We start from the raw sequence: 20,215 nt of genomic DNA, 5'->3' as shown, positions 1-20,215 counted from the left end.
TTAAAACCGCAAGATTCCTGCCGGGATCTTCAATTTTGCATTACGATGCAGGTAGCACATGAGGATGAAAATTTCGCCTTCAAGCTGACACTCAGCGACGAAGCAAGCTTCCAGTGTGAGACTGTGGCGCACTGAAAATAGCCATGAAATTGTGGCTCATGAACGAAATTCGCCGAAAGTTTATGTTTTCTCTTCGCTGTCACAGACGAAGCAGTATGGGCCGTTTCTCTTGTGCGAGAAGACTGTGACATGTACCTCTTACTTCGATACGTTGTAGTTGTTGTTTTCAAAACTGACTTCCGAGAATTTTATCTTCCAACAATACAGGGCACCCCCGCATTGGAGCATCGATGTTCGTCGCTACCTAACGACGAATTGTCACATCGCTGGATTTGGCGCAGTGGGAAAGATTATGTTGCTCTGTTCCCTTGGTCCTCCAGGTCGTACGGTTCAAACCCGCGTCCAGCCATCCTGGTTTAGGTTTTCCGTGATTTCCCTAGATCGCTTCAGGCAAATGCCGGGATTGTTCCTTTGAAAGAACGCGGCCGATTTCCTTCCCCATCGTTCCCTAATCCGAGCTTGTGCTCCGTCTCTAATGACCTCGTTGTCGACGGGACGTTAACACTAACATCCTCCCCCTCCTACTCCAGGTCGACTGATCTAAGGTCTTGTGACTTTTTCCTTTGGGGTACATTAAGAACTATGTTTGCGAACCCCAACTGCCAAGGACACTGGAACAGCTCAGAGAACAATCACTGTTCCTGTTGGTGACCCCGATCCGATGTTGCTAAGGTATGTAGCGAATCTGACTGCCGTTAGCACATATGACATGTGACCAGAGGGGCACACATAGAACATACGTAGAGTGCAAAATGCAATCTTCGCGAGTTTACGGTTCTATTCATATATCAATCATATTTTTGCATGTAATACTTTGGAAAATATAATCTTTGAAAACAAATGAATCGTTTATTGTAGCTCTGTGAAGCCGCGGGCAAAAAGCTAGTCCATAAAGAAAATACGCTGCTTGTTCTATGACAATGTAATAACGTACTGTACGACTTCTGAGTCAAATTCTTTAGGTAGTATGTTCATCGCTCGTGATAGGCTATTTTTAGCCGTGTTTACTTTGGCTAGTACTTGAGACATACTTCAGGCCGCTGACATACCGGCATCCTAAATTTGAAAACTTTCGCTTAGGAGCCAGGAAATATGAAATAACTCTGCTGCTTACGCAATCTGATACGAACTATTTATTACATAGGTATGCATAGACCGTTCGTACACTTTAGCACCAAAACTATACACATGATAAAAGATCCTCATCTGCGTACTTTGAGATAAGGAACTAACGGTCGAAGACTAATATATAGATTTTAACGTACGTGAAAAAGTTACAACGTCAGAGATTCCTTGTGCAATACTAGCTCCAATGAAAGACTGTAACCAAAAAGTGTCGTAGTAATGTGTGCCAGAGATCTTCATCCATTTACATCAATATCAAGGGGTGGATTTCGCTCTTTTTTGTCAGGAGCTTGCAAACTTGGGTTCGAAATTTAGATAGAGGGACCTGTCCAACACGACTGCATCATCCTACGAAAGTGGCCGAAACATCGAAAGACAAGCCGATGAAATACGGGCAAGTATGTTGCCATAAACGCAAATGCATGTGCAACTGTACATGTACATCCACATACGAGGGTAACCCCAAAAGTAAGGTCTCCTATTTTTTATAAGTACATAGACCTGTTTATTTCTGCAATGGTTTACATCAGTTAATAGCTTGAACATTTAGCTATTTTTCGATATAATCACCATTTCTGTCGATGCATTTTTGTAGATGCTGTGGCAGTTTTTGTATGCCCATGTCATACCAGCTCGCCGCCATGCTGTTCAGAAAGTTATGAACCTCTTCGTTCACCTCGTCGTCGGAGCTGAATCGCTTTCCGGCCAAATGTTCTTTTAACTTAGAGAGCAGGTGATAGTCACTGGGCCCCAAGTCAGGACTATATGGTGGGTGGGTGATTATGTTCCACTGAAGCTGTTGCAGGAGAGCAACGGTTTGCCGAGCGATGTGTGGGCCAGTGTTGTCATGGAATATGTATACGCCCTTGCTCAACATTCCTCTTCTCCGGTTCTGAATTCCCCGTTTGAGTTTTTTCAGTCCCACAGTACCTGTCAGCATTAATTGTGGTCCCAGTGTGCATAAAGTCGACCAACAATACCCCTTTCGGATCCCAAACACGGTTGCCATGACTTTACCGGCAGACTGTGTTTGTTTGAATTTCCGCGGCTTTGGCGAAGAAGGATGCCGCCACTGGCGTGATTGTTGCTTGGTCTCAGGTGTAAAGTGGTATGCCCAGATATCGTCACCCGTGACAATTGAGTCCAGAAACAGCATGGCGGCGAGCTGGTATGAAGTTAGCATACAAAAACTGCCACAGCATCTACAAAAATGCATCGACAGAAATAGTGATTTTGTCGAAAAGCAGTTAAATGTTCAAGCTGTAAACTGATGTAAACCATTGTAGAAATGAACAGATCTATGTACTTATAAAAAAATGGGAGACCTTACTTTTGGGATTACCCTCGTATGTTGGTGCATGTACATCCACGTACGTTACTGCACTCTTTGTTGATCAATACAAGACATTGTGAAACGTGGTACTGGCAACAATTCGCCTTTCTGAGGGAGGAAAAAAACACGGGGAATTTATTAAGAACCATATTACGGAACCACTACTTAACTTTGGAGTAAATCCTCAGCATCTTAATAAGATTTCATTTACTTTGCTTGAGGCGCTCATATACGCAACGCATTGCAATCCTTCCCACATCTTTCTAGCGCAGTCCAGAAACACGTTTTCGATGGCGATTATTTGAAAAATGAGGTTCATCGCTTGATTAACGTTGCCAAAGACACTGTCCGATTCATGAAGAAAGCTGGCGATGTGCATTCATCAGAGATAAGCTTGAAGCAAGAAACGGGGGCTAGATGGAACAGCTTGTTTAGAATGTTACAGTCTGTAGTTAGGAAGCATCAAAAAATAAGGGAAATGCTTGCGGAAAAGGGCGCCCCTGACAAAACTTAACGCTTATGACAACGAATTTGCAACAGAAGTCATGACGTTTTTGGAGCCATTCAAAGACGTAACAGGAGCGCTCGAAGACAAGAAGTATCCTACAGTTCAGTATTTCTTGTTATGGGTTGCATAAACCGAAAAGTCATTGTAATGCACGGCTCAACAATACAGAGGCATGTTTCTTTAAATTATTGCAGATCGAGTTTTCTTCTTTATTACGCGCTGTGTGTCCAGCAAATGCTCAATGTATTTAGCGGCAAACGCAAGTTTCAGCATCACAGGCATTATACAGTACGGTACAACTGCCGTAAAAACTTAGGTCTTATTTTAACCCTTACAACTCGCGCTGGTGTACGGCATACACCGCTTATCCATGTTTGCCGTATCTTATCTCGAACAGATGAAACAGACTTGATCCGAAACGCATCGCCGATTCAATACACACATACACATGGCTATGATTTGCACATACATAGCTAGTAACGCAACTTTGTGCTCAATATATCTTCCACAGAAACCAGTGCCTCAATATGTGTTTAAGGATTAGATTCAAATAACTTTTTAGCTAACGGATATCATCACAGGTTTTCAGTAACACTGAAAGTAAACCGTCGATAATATTTGGCAATCTACCTGTTTTCATCACGTATTGCTGAGGGAACTTTTATGCTCGATTTTGTACGTCCAATGATAAATCACTTCAATTAATTATGGTTGGTTGGTTTGGGGAAGGAGACCAGACAGCGAGGTCATTGGTCTCATCGGATTAGGGAAGGACGGGGAAGGAAGTCGGCCGTGCCCTTTGAAAGGAACCATCCCGGCATTTGCCTGGAGCGATTTAGGGAAATCACGGAAAACCTAAATCAGGATGGCCGGACGCGGGATTGAACCGTCGTCCTCCCGAATGCGAGTCCAGTGTAATTAATTATGCATCAATCGCATCTGGAAGAGATTAATCCACAGCTACATATTAATCACTTTTAAATGACGAAAAGAAGAATTAGTCTATTCAGTGCTTAATTAAAAGAATAAGTATACTGACCAGCCAGAACTACCCAATAGCCGGCACGGCATGAATAATAGGGGCGACGTGTTGTTGCATGGAAGCAAAAGGAGGCCCTGGTGGGGGGGGGGGGGGGGGGAGATGAAGTCTGACGCCACATTCAGTCACTTCCCAGATTGTTCTTGTTCAGATCTGGCGAGCTGGGGGTCAGCATATCAACTGGAACAAACCACTCTGTTCCTCGAATCACTCCACCACACTACTGACCTTGTGACATGGTGCATTAACTTTTTCGAAAAATGCCACTGCCGTAGGGAAACATGGTCGTCACGAAGAGGTGTACGTGGTTTGCAACCAGTGTACGATACTCCTTCGCCATCATGTTGCATTGCACGGGCTCCACTGGAGCCACAGATGCCCACGTGAATGTTCCCCGCAGCATAATGGAGCCTCCGCCAGCTAGTCTCCGTCCCGCAGTACAGGTGACATGGAGCTGTTCCCCTCGAAGATGACGGATTTGTGCCCTCTCATTGGCATGATGAAGAAGATAATGGGATTCATCAGACCATGCAACGCTCTGCCACTGCGTCAGCGTCCAGTGCCGATGGTCACGTGCTCATTTCAGTCGTAGTTGCCGATGTCGTGGTGTTAACATTAACACACGCATGGGTCGTCGGCTGCGGAGGCCCATGGTTAGAAGTGTTCAGCGCACTGTGTGTTCAGCCAAATTTGTACTCTGCCCAGCGTTCGTCTGATGTTAGTTCGGACACAGTTCGTCTGATGTTAGCTCCGCCATAGTTCGCCGCCTGTCCTGTTTCACCAGTCTGCCCAGCCTACGACTCCGACATCCGTAATGAGGGGTGGCCGCCCAACACACGACGTCTGGACGTGGTTTCATCGCGTGTTGAAGACATTCAACACAGCACTCCTCGAATACTCGACAAGTCGTGCAGTTTCCGAAATGCTCGCTCCGAGCCTCCGGACTATCACTCTCTTCCCTCGGTCAAACTCGGATAGATTGCGATCCTTCCCCATTCCACACACGGACAGCACGCTCACTGATACTACATGCCCTGTGCGTGTGTCTGACTAGCAGCCATTCCTCGCCAGGTGACGCTGCTATCGCCTGGACAAGTTTATATCCATAGTAGGTCGGTGGTCATAATATTCTGGCTGATCAGTCATAAGGCAATTTAACTTTGGCGTACGCCTTATATGTGTATCCCAGTTAAACAACATTGCTTTAGCAAAACTGATGGAAGTACTACGGACTGGTTTCACTCAGAAGAATGAATGGATAGGTCACTCAACTAAAACACTAAGGAGTTATTTCAATAGAAAGAACAAACACTTGGTCCAACTCACAGTCACGCGGGGTAGCCGCGCGGTCTCAGGTGTCTTGTCACGGTCCGGGCGGCTCCCCCCGTCGGAGGTTCGAGTCCTCCAACGGGCATGGGTGTGTATGTTGTCCTTAGCGTAAGTTAGTCTGGAGGGGATAGGTGTGTGTGTTGTCCTTAGATTAAGTTAGTCTAAGTTAGATTAAGTAGTGCGTAAGCTTAGGGACCGATGACCTTAGTAGTTTGGTCCCATAAGACCTTACCACAAATTTCCAAATTTCCAGCTGACAGAAAATTAAAAACTTATTTCACTAGAAACGCAAGATTGGCTAATTCAGTCAATGCGCCAAACCACATCGAATTGTGTCGCATGTTTTCATTCTGTTCCACTCACAGAATGGTTTAGCTCGAATGAAACAAATGAGTGAATAGCCAAAAAAAAAAAAAAAAAAAGTCTCTGAGCTCTGTGAGACTGTGGGACTTACCTTCTGAGGTCATCAGTCCCCTAGAACTTAGAACTACAAGGTCCGGCAGTAAAACCTCCCCTTTAAGGAAAGCTAATAAAAACAAAACCAAATAAGGTAGAACAATTTTATTTATACTAAATAAAAGTACATATTATGCCATTTTAGAAAATACTCTTATGGTCTTACTTTTTAAATAAAACATCCCTTAAATGGCTTCCTGCACTGTCGACACACTGTTTGAGTCTTTCCCTGAAGTTATTCATTACTCTTTGAGTCATTTCAGGTGGAATAGCTTCAACCTCTTGTGTAATTGCTTCTTTCAGGGCTCGTAAAGATTGTGGACGTTGTTCATAAACTTTTGCTTTTAAATAGCCCCAAAGAAAGAAATCACAGGGCGTTAAGTCCGGCGATCGTGGGGGCCAGCCAATGTCTCCACGCAACGAGATCACATGTCCAGGAAACATTTCCTTCACCAATGCCAGTGACTGCCGCGCTGTGTGGGCAGTAGCACCATCTTGCTGGAACCACACGTTCTCTATTTCACCAAAAAGCTCCCTTAGTTGCGGTTGGAGAAAGTCGCGGAGCATGGCACAATACTGTTCACTGTTGACGGTTAAATTCCTGTCATTTTCTTCGAAAAAGTAAGGACCGATCACTCCGGAATTGTAAACAGCACACCATACTGTTACTTTAGGGCTATGAAGTGGTCGTTGATGAAGTTCTTGGGGATTGTGTTCACACCAGTTCCTGCAATTTTGGCTGTTCACTGTTCCAGTAAGGTGAAAGTGTGCTTCATCAGAAAAAATCACAATATCGTTGGGACGAATGTTCCGAAGAAGGTCTTGGCACAAACTTACACGGACACCACAGTCTCGTTCACTCAGTTCCTGCGTAGTTACAATTTTGTAAGGATGCATTTTAAGATCTCGATGCAAGATTCTTCTCACACTTCGATCAGATATCCGTAATGCTGCCGCATGCTTTTTAGCGGATCGTCGAGGAGATTGTTGAACTGAAGCTCTAACTGCATCAACATTTCCGGGGCCTGTTGCAGTCCGTGGTCGTCCAGGTGGTTTCCTTTTTAATGCGGAACCTGTCTCACGAAAGTTAGCAACCCAAGAATAAATTGTTTTCTTATCGGGAACAGGGTCCCGTCGTCCGAGCGCAAAGCGAACGCGAAAAGCACGTTGAGTATTAATAGGCGATTCGCCATTTTGAATAAAATCTTCCACTACGAAGGCACGATGTTCACCAGGCCACGCCATGGCGTACACTGAAAACGGCACGTAGGCAGCTACTTAACGACGCGCCCCCCACCACTCTGCTCCTTCTACTGTCCGCTGCACGTTACTTTGTAATCGGGGAGTTTTTTATGCCGGACCCTGTACTTAAACCTAACTAACCTAAGGACATCACACACATCCATGCCCGAGGCAGGATTCGAACCTGCGACCGTAGCAGTAGCGCGATTCCAGAATGTAGCGTCTTGAACCGTTCGGCCACCCCGGCCGGCAATAGTCCAACAGATACATACAACAGCAACCCACTAAATCGATTGTTTTCATTTGGTTGCTACCACTGGCTGGTTTCGCGCAAAAGATAGAATGAATAATCCAACAAATATAAAAAACCATAACCGAATAAGGCGACTGTTTTCGAATAACCGACTGAATCGATTGTTTTCATTCGGTTGTTCCCATCACTAAACACTGGTCGCAACCCCCGCTTTGACAAACCCTAGTATATTCTCGACTAATGTTTGTATCAGCATGATAGTACAACCAGTCACAAAGCAGCACCTGCTAGGCACTGGTTTGTGGACAATAACATTCCTGTAATGGACTGGCCAGCTCACATTCGTGTCCCAAACCCCATGGACCACCTTTGGAATGTGTTAATGCCGCCTTCGCTCGAGACATCCCAAACATCACTACCTTCTCTGATTCGGCTCTTGAGGAAGACTGGGTTGCTTTCCTCTACAGGCAGATACCTCACTGAAACTGTCTCCAGCAGAATTCGATCCGCCATGAAGGGTGGAAACACTCCATATTAATACCCAATAATAGGTGTCCGGATACTTTTGATCAGATAGTGCACAATGAATTAAATACCGAGGAATAGTTTACCGCAGACTCCTGCAGGTCGTTTACGTTGCGCAAGAGATACACGTCTGTGAGAAATTAGAGCGGTCTCCAAAGTGCATCTGGCAAGCGCGCAGCTGGTGGGCACGCTTTTGCATGAGCGTCTTGCGCAATATGTCGTCACTACAGGTGCAACCCCGCCAGTCAACAGCAGAACGACGAACGCATTAGCTTGTGACATTCCTAATGGCATCGTCAATAGCAGTACTTTCGCTTAACGTTCTGTGACCTCCTTTACTACTTGCGGCTGGATTCACAGCTGCAAATTACTGCACCACAATGCTCATCACTAAAATTTTACCACCATGAAAGTGACCTGCAACAAACGTCAAACTGGCGTGAAGTGCTCCAAATGCTTCGATATGCAAACGATTAGCATTTCAGTGCGAACGTGCAAAGTAGGTAGTAGTGTCTTCTTTCTACATATAATGAAAGATTTCACAGCATGTTTCTCATTCAGAATGCGCATACGAATGTTGGTTGATTGTGAGGAGATCGTGTTAGGTAATAAGGAGACATGTTTACCAGCTACCTGTCGGAATTTGACAGCAGCAAGATCGTGGCCTGTTGACATTGTTATTCATGATAATAATGCTGCTCTGGTGGTTTGAGATATTACGACTCTTAACAACGCGAGTGCGCCTACTGGTCGACATTTATGATATATGCCAGGCTTGGTCAGAAATGAAAGCGACACCAGTGGGAGCTACAGATGGCCAAGCGTTCAGATAGAAAAACAGCTTTTTCTTTGGCGTGGGTCAGGCGAGGCATGCGACATTAAGGTTATCGTAATTTCCAGGCAGTAATTGGCGCAGCGGGAAGATTATAGGTAGGTAATCCGAGCGCCATGGAGTCGAGTACATATGCGGAAACTTTTTTATATATCCAATATTTATGTTACACTGCAAATAAACCAAGACATTGCTCAATATACAGGATGTTTTCGTAAGAGCGTGCAAAAATGTAACTGGACATCGAGAATGCTCCACTGAACAATTTGAGGTAAGGAATCTGGAGTCGGAGAGGACAGCTTAACTGTTTAGTCTACCGCATTTCACAGCATTATTGCCGGCCGCGGTGGTCTTGCGGTTCTAGGCGCTGCAGTCCGGAACCGCGGGACTGCCACGGTCGCAGGTTCGACTCCTGCCTCGGGCATGGATGTGTGTGATGTCCTTAGGTTAGTTAGGTTTAAGTAGTTCTAAGTTCTAGGGGACTGATGACCTAAGATGTTAAGTCCCATAGTGCTCAGAGCCATTTGAACCATTTGAACAGCATTATTGTTTTCCAGCTTATTTAAAACTAACATGCGTACAAGTTTACGTGTACTTTGCTGTTTATTTACATGTACATTCTTTATTTCATGAAAGGAAACGAGGAGGACGAGCCTGATTACTAGGAAATATTTCCTGATCGTTGGATTTGAAGGCGAGGCCTGCGATATCGCCTGATCTGAATCACCTTCATTATTCCCTATGGTAGAGTGTCCATTTCATTTTCATTGAAAAAGGGGACATTTAAAATAAATTAGAGAAAAACCTGGGACAATGATGGAAAAAAACGGGACATAAATATTGTATAGACTAATTTAATACACATACAAGTTTACCTTTAAAACGTGCACTCAGATGACCCCAAATAACTTTTGACAAGTATGCTGCCACACTATCACCGTACTTTTCACTTTTATGTACTTTATCAAGAAGTGCACATTCATTTGAAATTGTATCATAAAAGTCAGTACACGATACACCATTAAAGTGTGTTTTGACAATGAGCAAGGCCCTCACTGTTCCAACTTTCATTCTGGTTTTTTCATCTGACCACAAAGAGTTCACTAACGAAAATACACGTTCCACAGCAGCATTTGACCCAGGAATTGCCAGACAAAACTCCACCAAATGAACCATGTTTTTCATGTTAATGTTTTTACTTTTGAAATAAGCAAATATTTTACACCACGTTGCACTAACACTTTCTTTGTCTCCCTCTTCACTTTTTATGAAGTTCTGTGCACATGAAAATTCATCAAACAGTTCGTCTTCATCAACAGGAAAATTTGGTACAATACTTTTAACAAAAACACAACAGTCCTGAATATCCTTTACTGTAGCTGCTCCTTTTCAGTATTAACCCAGTCAAATGCTTTAAAAGGCGTGAGAAATGGTAAACACCAATCTTTAATATACTCAATGCAAGAGTCACAGAAGATGTCAGCATAAATATGAAATTGTTCTACAGTAACTTCACCCTCTTCTTCCAGCTTCCTTAGAGTCTCGTGTACAAAGGATGTGGGAAATCTTTCAGATTTTCTACATTGCAATTTGCCCAATTATTTGATTATTTCTTGATAAACTTCCACTATTGTGATTTCTTGTTTCTCAATACATTTAATTGTTGTGGAGAAAGGTTTTAGCTGGCTAGCAAGAAAATGTAGAAGAACAATAGACACAAGGTTATCAAAGAATTGTTTGAGGATAACAGTACACTTATCAAGGGAAATTAAATATGATTTCAAAGCAGGAAATATCTACAGTTCTTTCCAATGCTGATAGCAGAGATAGCCACCTTGTCTTGCTGTGCCCAAGTACAGTTTTGTATACAAGTTCAGTAAACTTACAGAATTACTTCAGAGATTCAACCCTTACTGTACATATGTGGAAACGCTAGTAGATTTTGTTTACAATTAATTGGCAGTCGATGGGTAGGCAATCTGGCCAGTTTGTAAGGAATTGTGCACCACATGTGCTGGACAGCCAACACCTACTATATTATTCACTGTAATCTGTTGCAGTTTATAGAACAAATTGTTTTTTTTTTCCTTTCCTCTGCTTGCCACCAAAATTGGTGTTAGTGTTGTCTGCAGAAACTACAATCACCTTTCCCTCAAGATCATATTTCTAAAACCTCCAGCACATAATTCTGAAGTAAATCTGAAGTTTCTCCAGCTAAATTAAGCAATTCGAGCACTTTCACTGTGATGCCATTTTCAGGGTGAAAATACCTGATAAGGAGAGGAACCAACTTCAAATCCAGATGCTTCGATGTATCAATCATTACAGAAATGAATCGAGCACTTTTCAGTTCATTTAAAACCTGCTGAGCTGCATACGGTGCAATAACGTTTGAAATGATTGCATTACATTTTGTGTGTCCACATGTGAATTTAAGATTGAAAAGTTTTTTAACAACTGCTGTTGTACAGTCCATTGACTTAGAGCTATGGCTATGCATTGCACTGTGGTATGCAAACGTAGCTTCTTGTGCTGCCAACTGCCTATCCATTTCTGCTACTGATTTTAAGTTTACATAGTAGTCACTCACGCATTTGTTTGCTCTTTTCGTTTGATCACTCATGCGATGTTTCTTAGCCTTAATGTGATTCACAATGTCAGACCTTACACCATGATCAATAGCAAATTTTGATCTGCACAACGTACATTCTACAGTTTCTCCACTACCAGTGATAAAAGGAAACTTGCTTTTTATATTGCTGTTAAAATTACACTTTCGTTTTGGCGTAATGAAACAGTGATTGCACAGTGCAAAACATTAACAGTGAGGTGATGAAAGCCAGAGAGCAAGTATTAGTGGTGTAGAGTATCTCTGGACCGAAAGGACGGATTCAGTGGATCGATTTAGAAGAGAAGAATCTTCGTTGTTATTCGTAACCTAAAGTGCGTTTAAAATTACTTGCGATTGTTGACAGTTCGGTACATGTTTGGGGTATGCTAAAAGTCATCACACGCTTCCTAGCGTAAATAATTGAGCAGTTAATAGCAAGTCAAACAACCAGTATCGTAAAATACTCTAACCAAGTGGAATCAGAAAAAAACGGGACATTTGAGCGTCCCCATAAAAACTTTCGGGACAGCGGGACATTTTGGCAAAAAACGGGACTGTCCCGGGAAAAACGGGACGAATGGACACCCTACCCTATGGTGATATCTAAGGTCACTTGTGTATGAGACCCCAGTGGATGCGGAGATGGAATTAGTTGCCAGATTTGTAGCTGCCTATGTTGTGATTCGAAACACACCAGGGATATTTGTCAGGGTTCGCCAGACTCTTGCTCGGCGATACCATGCTTGCGTTGAGGTTGATGGCCGTCAGTTTCAGCAGGTCACTTGTGTATGAGACCCCAGTGGATGCGGAGATGGAATTAGTTGCCAGATTTGTAGCTGCCTATGTTGTGATTCGAAACACACCAGGGATATTTGTCAGGGTTCGCCAGACTCTTGCTCGGCGATACCATGCTTGCGTTGAGGTTGATGGCCGTCAGTTTCAGCATATTTTGTAAGATACAGTACAAATGGTACGTTCATTGTGTCAGAGATGGTATTAACGGTTAACTGTCTTTCTTTTCTTTCTTGTGCTACTGCCTTTATCCCGCATCGTGCGCAGGGTCGGCAGGGTTAAGTACGGATTTGTCATGGTTATTTGTAGGGGGTGGCTGGATGCCCTTTCTGCCGCCACCCCATACCCCCCGGGACGGAATTAGTGTACCCCAGCTGTCTGCGTCTAGTGTAAATCGTGATATAGTGTCAATGCGTTTCAAATATCTGCGAGTCGTGTAACTGAGGCGGGTCGTGGGGACCAGTCCGGTAATCACCTAGTAGGATGTGGATAACCGCCTAAAAACCACACCCAGGCTGGCCGGCACACCAGCCGTCGTCGTTAATCCGCCGGGCGGATTCGATCCGGGGCCGGTATCAACAGTTAACTGTAACTAATGTAAATAAAAAAGTAGACAGTACTGTGAATTTATTTCTATTATCTTGTTAAGCTGACTTTTCCGACTCGAAGTTCCCTACCTCAAATTGTTCAGTGGAGCATCCTCTATGTCCTGTTACATTTTTGCAAGCTCTTGCGGAAACAACCTGTATTGTATTTATTAATATTTTCATAAGAGGCATAGAAAGGAAAGCCAAAGGAAAATTTGAGATTGCAAATAAATTTCCATGAAAGGATCGTATTTACAGCGTCCAAGAGGGTCTCCACTTGTTTCAAAAAGCTGTTGTAATTAAAGCACACAGGACTCCGTTAGATTCATTTTTACCTCGGAGAAGACTGCGTCAAACTACATTCCATTCCGCTCGCACATCACCAGCTGTACTTGCCAATACCTGGCGAAATTTTGCGTTTTGCGAGGTTTGCTAAGCAACTGCGTCATGAAGAAGAATCTTTTATGGATGTAAACCAAGTTTGTTTATCTATAGAAACTTAAAAACAGCCGTGTAATTGTACACATGCGGCGTTAATAACGTGAGCAACAGACCGATAAAATTATTGCTTCCCCTGTTTCTATGACGAATATCACCCCAGCACGTGTAAGTCTTCAACTGTAAAATAACAGACGTATCTAATTTTATATACGATGTACTCGTGTACGCATTACAATCCCTTCATGGAAATTGGATAGAACTTGACACGATATTCATCAGGGGGACATCTAACGACCATCAATAAGTGGCAAGCCGAATAACTGCTTGCATAAGAGCCATAGGTGGATTAGCGCATTACTGACGTGCCCAAATTATGAAACTCTTTCTCTTGAATAAAGCATCCATTTTTCTGAAATTGTAGTTATTTATTTGTCTGAACATTTACATCACATATTCCGATTTCCGCCCCATTCGGATAATTCTTTCGTGGTCCTTCGGTTTTCTGTCTTAAGAGTGTATTTCACGAGCCTTCTGAAATTGTAGTTGTTTATTTGTCTGAACATTTACATCACATATTCCGATTTCCGCCCCATTCGGATAATTCTTTCGTGGTCCTTCGGTTTTCTGTCTTAAGAGTGTATTTCACGAGCCTTAAGATAGACAAGACAAATTGCATCATCCGCCCCACACATTGTCTGTCTCTCTTTATTCTTTCACACACAAACACACACACACACACACACACACACACACACACACACACACACACAACCACACACAGACCCCACACATGTAGACATGGGCACAAATTAGGTTGTTAAAACATAGCATTAGCATACACGCACACACATCAGTGTAAACCCTCGGCGATCAGAAAGCGCTGACATCAATCATTATCTAGCAGATTATTTTCAGTGCGTTGGATTTTCAGCCAGTGCCCTGAAGGAATGCTTCCACACCGTTATTTTAATTACATCCAATCTGTACACGTGAGATAAAACAGTGGTATTTAACATAATTAAATATTTACATAAGACAGTATGAAATAAAAAAAACATTTATAACACATGAGTAGCATTTGCTATTATTAGCAAAAGCATGTGCGTGAATCATCTTAATGACAAACACTTCCAGGTGCAAGAAATGGAAGACAATGCCACAACAAATCACAGATTGAACACGAACACAAGACAAAAAAAAAAAAAGGAATGAACACAGAACCGTTATAGATGGGCGCAGTTCTCTCTCTGAGCAAGTACACATCTTCTAGCAGCACGGGATGGTCATTACAAATATATGTAGACATGCTTACCCTGACGTAAAACAAATGGTACTTCAGCTGTATATGATTATGTACATTTGTGCATTATATTGCCTCGATCATAAATAGCGAAGTACTTCTGGAGAACAATTGCAGCATTTTTTTGAAAATTTGTATAATAGTAGAATCTTCACTAAGCAAATTGTGGGATAGGGCGGCTATTATTACATTGTTCTTTAATAACTGGGCGGTGTGTGCCTATTAATAGATTCTCATTGTATCTTAAACGCGTACGAATCATTGTCGCTCAAAGTTGGCGAATTTGTGATTATGAAACCAGAGGCCACATGCCCCTGCCACAAAAGCACGACGCGGTTACAGCACAAAGGGACTGGCATGTAGGCTTAGGGAACCTTTTCAGTGATGATCGAAAGCGCAAACTTGACACTGATCGCTGCAATTAAAGTCAGTAAAAACGACTCTGTAGGTACGTGCCAGACGCCAATTACGGTACACTCCACTCGCTCGAACGTCATAATGACTGGAGTGGAGGGCGACTGAGGATATTTGCCAGCCGCTTTCATCAAAACATTTGTTTCTGCAGCATATTAATTGATCGAGGTGTCGATTGGAGAAGTCAACATACAACCCTGCAGTCATGTTGACGGAGTGATAAAAAAGCCGTTTGTTACTGTTGTGTACTTCAGTCCAGAGATTGTTGTGATGCAGCTCTCCATACTAGTCTACCCTGTGCAAATCTCTGCATCTCCAAATAACTACTGCAACCTACATCCTTTTGAAGATGGTCACTCTATTCATCCGTCGGTCTCCCTCTACTATTTTTATCCCGCACACTTCCCTCCAATACTAAATTCATGCGTCCTTGATGTTTCCGATTGTGTCGATCAATCGAGACCTTACTTTACTCAAACAATGCCATAAATTCCTTTTTTTCCCTAATCAGTTCATTTCTCCATCATTAGTTACTGGTTCTACGCAGCTAATCTTTAACATTCTCCTTCAGCACCACATCTCAAAACATTCTATTCCCTACTCCTCTTAATTCTTTACAGTTCACATTTCACTCCGGTACAAGGCTACAGTCACGACATATATCATCAGAAAGTATTTCCTACCATTTAAATTTAAACTCGATGTTAATAAATTTCTCTTTTTCAGAAATGCTTTTCTTGCTGTTGCCGTTCTGCATTTATTATCCGCTCTGCGGGTGCCCAAACAGCAAATCACATCTAACGCTTCTAGTGTCTCGTTTCATCACCTTAGCACCACCTAATTTAATTCGACTTCATTCCGTTAGACTTGTTTTAGTTTTGTTGATATTCATCTAACAATTTATTTTCAAGACGCTATCCATTCCATTCAACTGCTCTTCCTAGTCGTTTGCCGTCTCTCAAAGGTTCAAAACGTCAACGGCAAACCTTACAGTCTTTAATCCTTCCTCCTGAACTTTAATTTCCTTTCTAAACTATTTCTTGGTTTTCTTTACCATTTGCTCAGTGTACCATTTGAATAACACCGCGGATAGGCTACAACCCTGTCTTATTCCCTTTTCAATCTGGTTTCTGTACTACAAGATGTAAATCACCTTTCGCTCCCTGTATTTTATCCCTGTTACCCTCGAAATTTCGTACAGTATGGTCCACTGGCCATGGTTTACTTTAGTTCGTGTTCAGCTTGTAATATTTTTTCATACACTACCCACTCCGTTTAACTACTCTTCTACATACTTTGCTGTCCCTGACAGAATTACAACGCCACTAGCAATCCTCAAGTTTTAATTTCTTCACCCTGCACCTTGAGCCCCTTCTTAGTTTTTCCTTGGTTTGCTTCACAGATTTATGTCTACAGACTGATTAACGTCAGCGATAGGTTGTAGTCATGTCTCTCTCCTTTCGTAAGTACTGTTTCCCTTTCATGTCCTTAGACTCTTATCTGGTTTCTGTATAAGTTGTGGGTAACCTTCAGTTCCTTGCATTTTATCCTTGATACCTTCACGATACAAGTGCAATAACCATAGGTTTATTTATTTAACCAATACTCTCTCCGTTGGTGCCGACCAACTACCGTGTAATCCTCAACCGATAGGCGTCACTGGATGGGGATATTGAGGGGATACGTGGTCAGCTCCCCCGGCCGTTGTCAGTTTTCGTGTCCAGAGCCGTGACACCTCAACCAAGTAGCTCGTCAATTGGCCAACAGCGCTCGACAGACCCTGACGATCATCCATCCAAGTGTAACCCCAGTCTGACCACTGAGGCAAGGCCATTGGCAACCTATACTATCTGATCAAAAATAATATTAAAAAAAACACGATACGGATGATCTGGAGAATAAGGGCCAAATAAGCGAGGTTCCACTGTATCGGTGTGATGTCTGCTCAGGGTGATTAAGTTCCTGACTGGTGTGTTCATGCGCCTAACGCATGGTAGTGCACTCTCAGCTACAGACCCACCACCAATCCGCGTGCTGCCCAGACAGAAACTAACTGCTCTGCACGTGCAGGAAGGTGCCACTGTTACTGGACTGTAGTGAGCGCTGGTGTATTAGGAGGGTCGGTTACTCGTCGGCGACGCTGGGTCGTCGCGACGGCGGGTGCAGGACGGGATGCGGCGGGGTGGCAACGTCTACCTGTATGCGAGAGGCGAGGAGGTTCTGACTAGTCTACTGATGGCGTTCGGAGAGAGGGGCGCGTCGATCAACGCCTCGGCAGACACTGACCGTGAAGGCGACGAGCTGGTGGCCCAGCTGCTCAGACTCGGCGACGACGACGTCGCCTCGTCGCGGCGCAGCGAGTCCGACTGCTCCCGACCGCGACCGCCGTGCTCCTTGTAGTCTCTGCAACACAAACGAGAGGACACACCTCACCAAGCGCCCCAGCCAACTACACAACACTACATCTACATCTAACTTTTTTTCAAATTTATTGGCTCTCGGAACGTGTCCATACAGCATCTCAGCATTGGAAACGTTACACTACAGTTTCTCTTGACAATTCCGAGTATACATTAGTTTAAGTTGTATCTCTGTGAGAAATTACAAAGGCTTAATAAAAGACAGATTTTACATTCAAAGTATGCTCAAACGGGCAAACAAGACAAAAAATTACCATACACTGAAGAGCCATAGAAACTGGGACACCTGCCTAATATCGTGTAAGGCCCCCGTGAGCACGCAGAAGTGTTTCAACACGACGTGGCATGGACTCGACTAATGTCTGAAGCAATGCTGGATCCTGACAGCATCAATCCTGCAGGGCTGTCCATAAAACCGTAAGAATGCGAGGGGGTGGAGATGTCTTCTGAACAGCACGTTGCAAGGCATTCCAGATATGCTCAATATTGTTCATATCTGGGACGTTTGGTGGTCAGCGGAAGTGTTTAATTTCAGGAGAGTCCTCGAGCCACTCTGTAGCAATTCTGGAGTGTGATGTGTCGCATTGTCCTGCTGGAATTGCCCAATGGACATGAATGTATTCAGATGATCAGACGGGATGCTTACGCATGTGCCACCTGTCAGAGTCGTATCTAGACGTATCAGGGGTCGCATATCACTCCAACTGCATACGCCCCACACCATTACACAGCCTCCACCAGCTTGAACAGCCCCCTACTGACGTGCAGCGTCCATGGATTCATGAGGTTGTCTCCACAACCGTACACATCCATACGCTCGATACAGTTTGAAACGAGACTCTTTCGAACAGGCAACATTTTTCCAGTCATCAACAGTCCAATGTCGGTGTTGGCGGGCCCAGGCGAGACGTAAAGCTTTGTGTCGTGCAGTCATTAGGGCTACACGAGTGAGCCTTCGGCTCCAAAAGCCCATATCGATTATGTTCCGTTGAATGGTTCGCACGGTGACACTTTTTGATGGCCCAACACTGAAATCCGCAGCAATTTGCGGAAGGGTTGCACTTCTGACACACTGAACGATTATCTTAAGTTGTCGTTGGTCCCGTTCTTGCAGGATCTTTTTCCGGCCGCGGCGATGTCGGAGATATGATGTTTTACCCGATTCCTGATATTCAAGGTACACTCGTGAAATGGTCGTACGGGAAAATCCCCACTTCATCGCTACATCGGAGATGATGTGTCCTATCGCTCGTGCGCCGACTATAACACCACGTTCAAACTCACTTAAATCTTAATAACTTGCTGTTGTAGGGGCAGTAACCGATCTAACAACTGCGCCAGACATTTGTTGTCTTATAAAGGCGCTGCCGACCGCAGCGCCGTATTCTGCCTGTTTACATATCTTTGTATTTGAATACGCATGCCTATACCAGTTTCTTTGGCGCTTCAGTGTAGGATACAGATAGGTAATACAATGAGAAATGATCAATCGCAATTGGTGAACATTTTGGATACTCCCAATCAATCCATATCAGTGTCTATGTAACTAAAATAGGAATAAAACGTTCTGTAAGAATTGTTTCAAATCCTGCAGATAGAAAATTGAATATTTGTGCAGGTCTGTGAGTGCCATCTAGAGAGAACGTAAGTGAATCATATTGGATGGTTCCGGATTTCCGCTGGGAGCGACTGACTGGTTTGTCTTCATGGAATGTCTTTGGTGGTATGGATGAGGCGTGCGACGCCAGCGAGAGAGGCAGTGCGTGTGGGCAAGCATGTCAAACCCTCCCCCCGCGCGCAGGAACGGTTTGCGAGCTTAATGGAAATTTGTGATGGTAAGTGTGGTGTCACCGCCAGACACCACACTTGCTAGGTGGTAGCCTTTAAATCGGCCGCGGTCCGTTAGTATACGTCGGACCCGCGTGTCGCCACTATCAGTGATTGCAGACCCAGCGCCGCCACACGGCAGGTCTAGAGAGACTTCCTAGCACTCGCCCAGTTGTACAGCCGACTTTGCTAGCGATGGTTCACTAACAAAATACGCTCTCATTTGCCGAGACGATAGTTAGCATAGCCTTCAGCTACGTCATTTGCTACGACCTAGCAAGGCGCCATTACCAGTTTCTATTGATGCTGTAAAACATGTACCGTCAAGAGCGATGTTCACCATTTATGGATTAAAGTTAAGTATTCCACAGCTACGTCCTTTTTTGCTAGTCTAATTTCCTTGACCTGTTCCAGACCTCACGCCAGCCTGCGTGAGCTAAAAAGCGTGCCTTTCGGCTTCCTCTCATACAGGGTTGGCTCTCTTGCCAATCCACAACAGTAAGCTCCTATGGGACCAAATTGCTGAGATCATCGGTCCCTAGGCTTACACACTACTTAATCTAACTGAAAACTAACTTACGCTAAGGACAACACACGCACCCATGCCCGAGGGAGGACTCGAACCTCCGACGGGGGAACGAGCGTAACGGCTAGCGAGTGGACGGCATTGGCGAGGCTGCTGGGAGCGCGGGTGTGTGAAGAAAGGCCCCTTGTACATATTTTCGCTGGTTCGGAGGAAGAAAACGGCACGCCATGTAGCCATCTTGTGTAGAAAGATAGTACGCCGCTTTTGGAACTTTTGAAACTTTTGGGCACTGAAAACGAGAGGACTCGTTTCGGTTTCATCCGATGAAGTGATCTTGTTCTCGAACCTCGTAGAACTGTGTTGTGATGCTGATCTTCTAAGAGGGGTAGACATATGGACACCGGTAACAATTAAGTTGATTTGGTTTGGTGGAAATAAGGCACGAACTGCAACCTGCTGTATTGGTCGTGAAGGACTTGTTCTTCTGGTAGTCAGGACTGAGAAGTGTAGTACGAGTAGTATAAAGGCCGGACCG

The 20,215-nt window shown here is 44.0% G+C and overlaps 1 protein-coding gene across 2 annotated transcripts in view; it reads right to left on the bottom strand.

Annotated features, from left to right (window-relative positions):
- Positions 1–20,215, bottom strand: part of LOC124596433 (COP1-interactive protein 1) — a 398,432-nt gene that overhangs the window by 237,380 nt on the left and 140,837 nt on the right. For both annotated transcript variants that reach the window (XM_047135568.1, XM_047135569.1), the window contains exon 3: positions 17,194–17,310. In XM_047135568.1, coding sequence (XP_046991524.1) covers positions 17,194–17,310 — 117 coding nt within the window. The remainder of the gene's footprint in view (positions 1–17,193; positions 17,311–20,215) is intronic.

This window comes from Schistocerca americana, chromosome 2 (genome assembly GCF_021461395.2).
Source record: "Schistocerca americana isolate TAMUIC-IGC-003095 chromosome 2, iqSchAmer2.1, whole genome shotgun sequence".
In the NCBI taxonomy this organism is placed as follows: Eukaryota; Metazoa; Arthropoda; class Insecta; order Orthoptera; family Acrididae; genus Schistocerca; species Schistocerca americana.
This window is presented reverse-complemented; position numbering and strand designations above follow the sequence as displayed.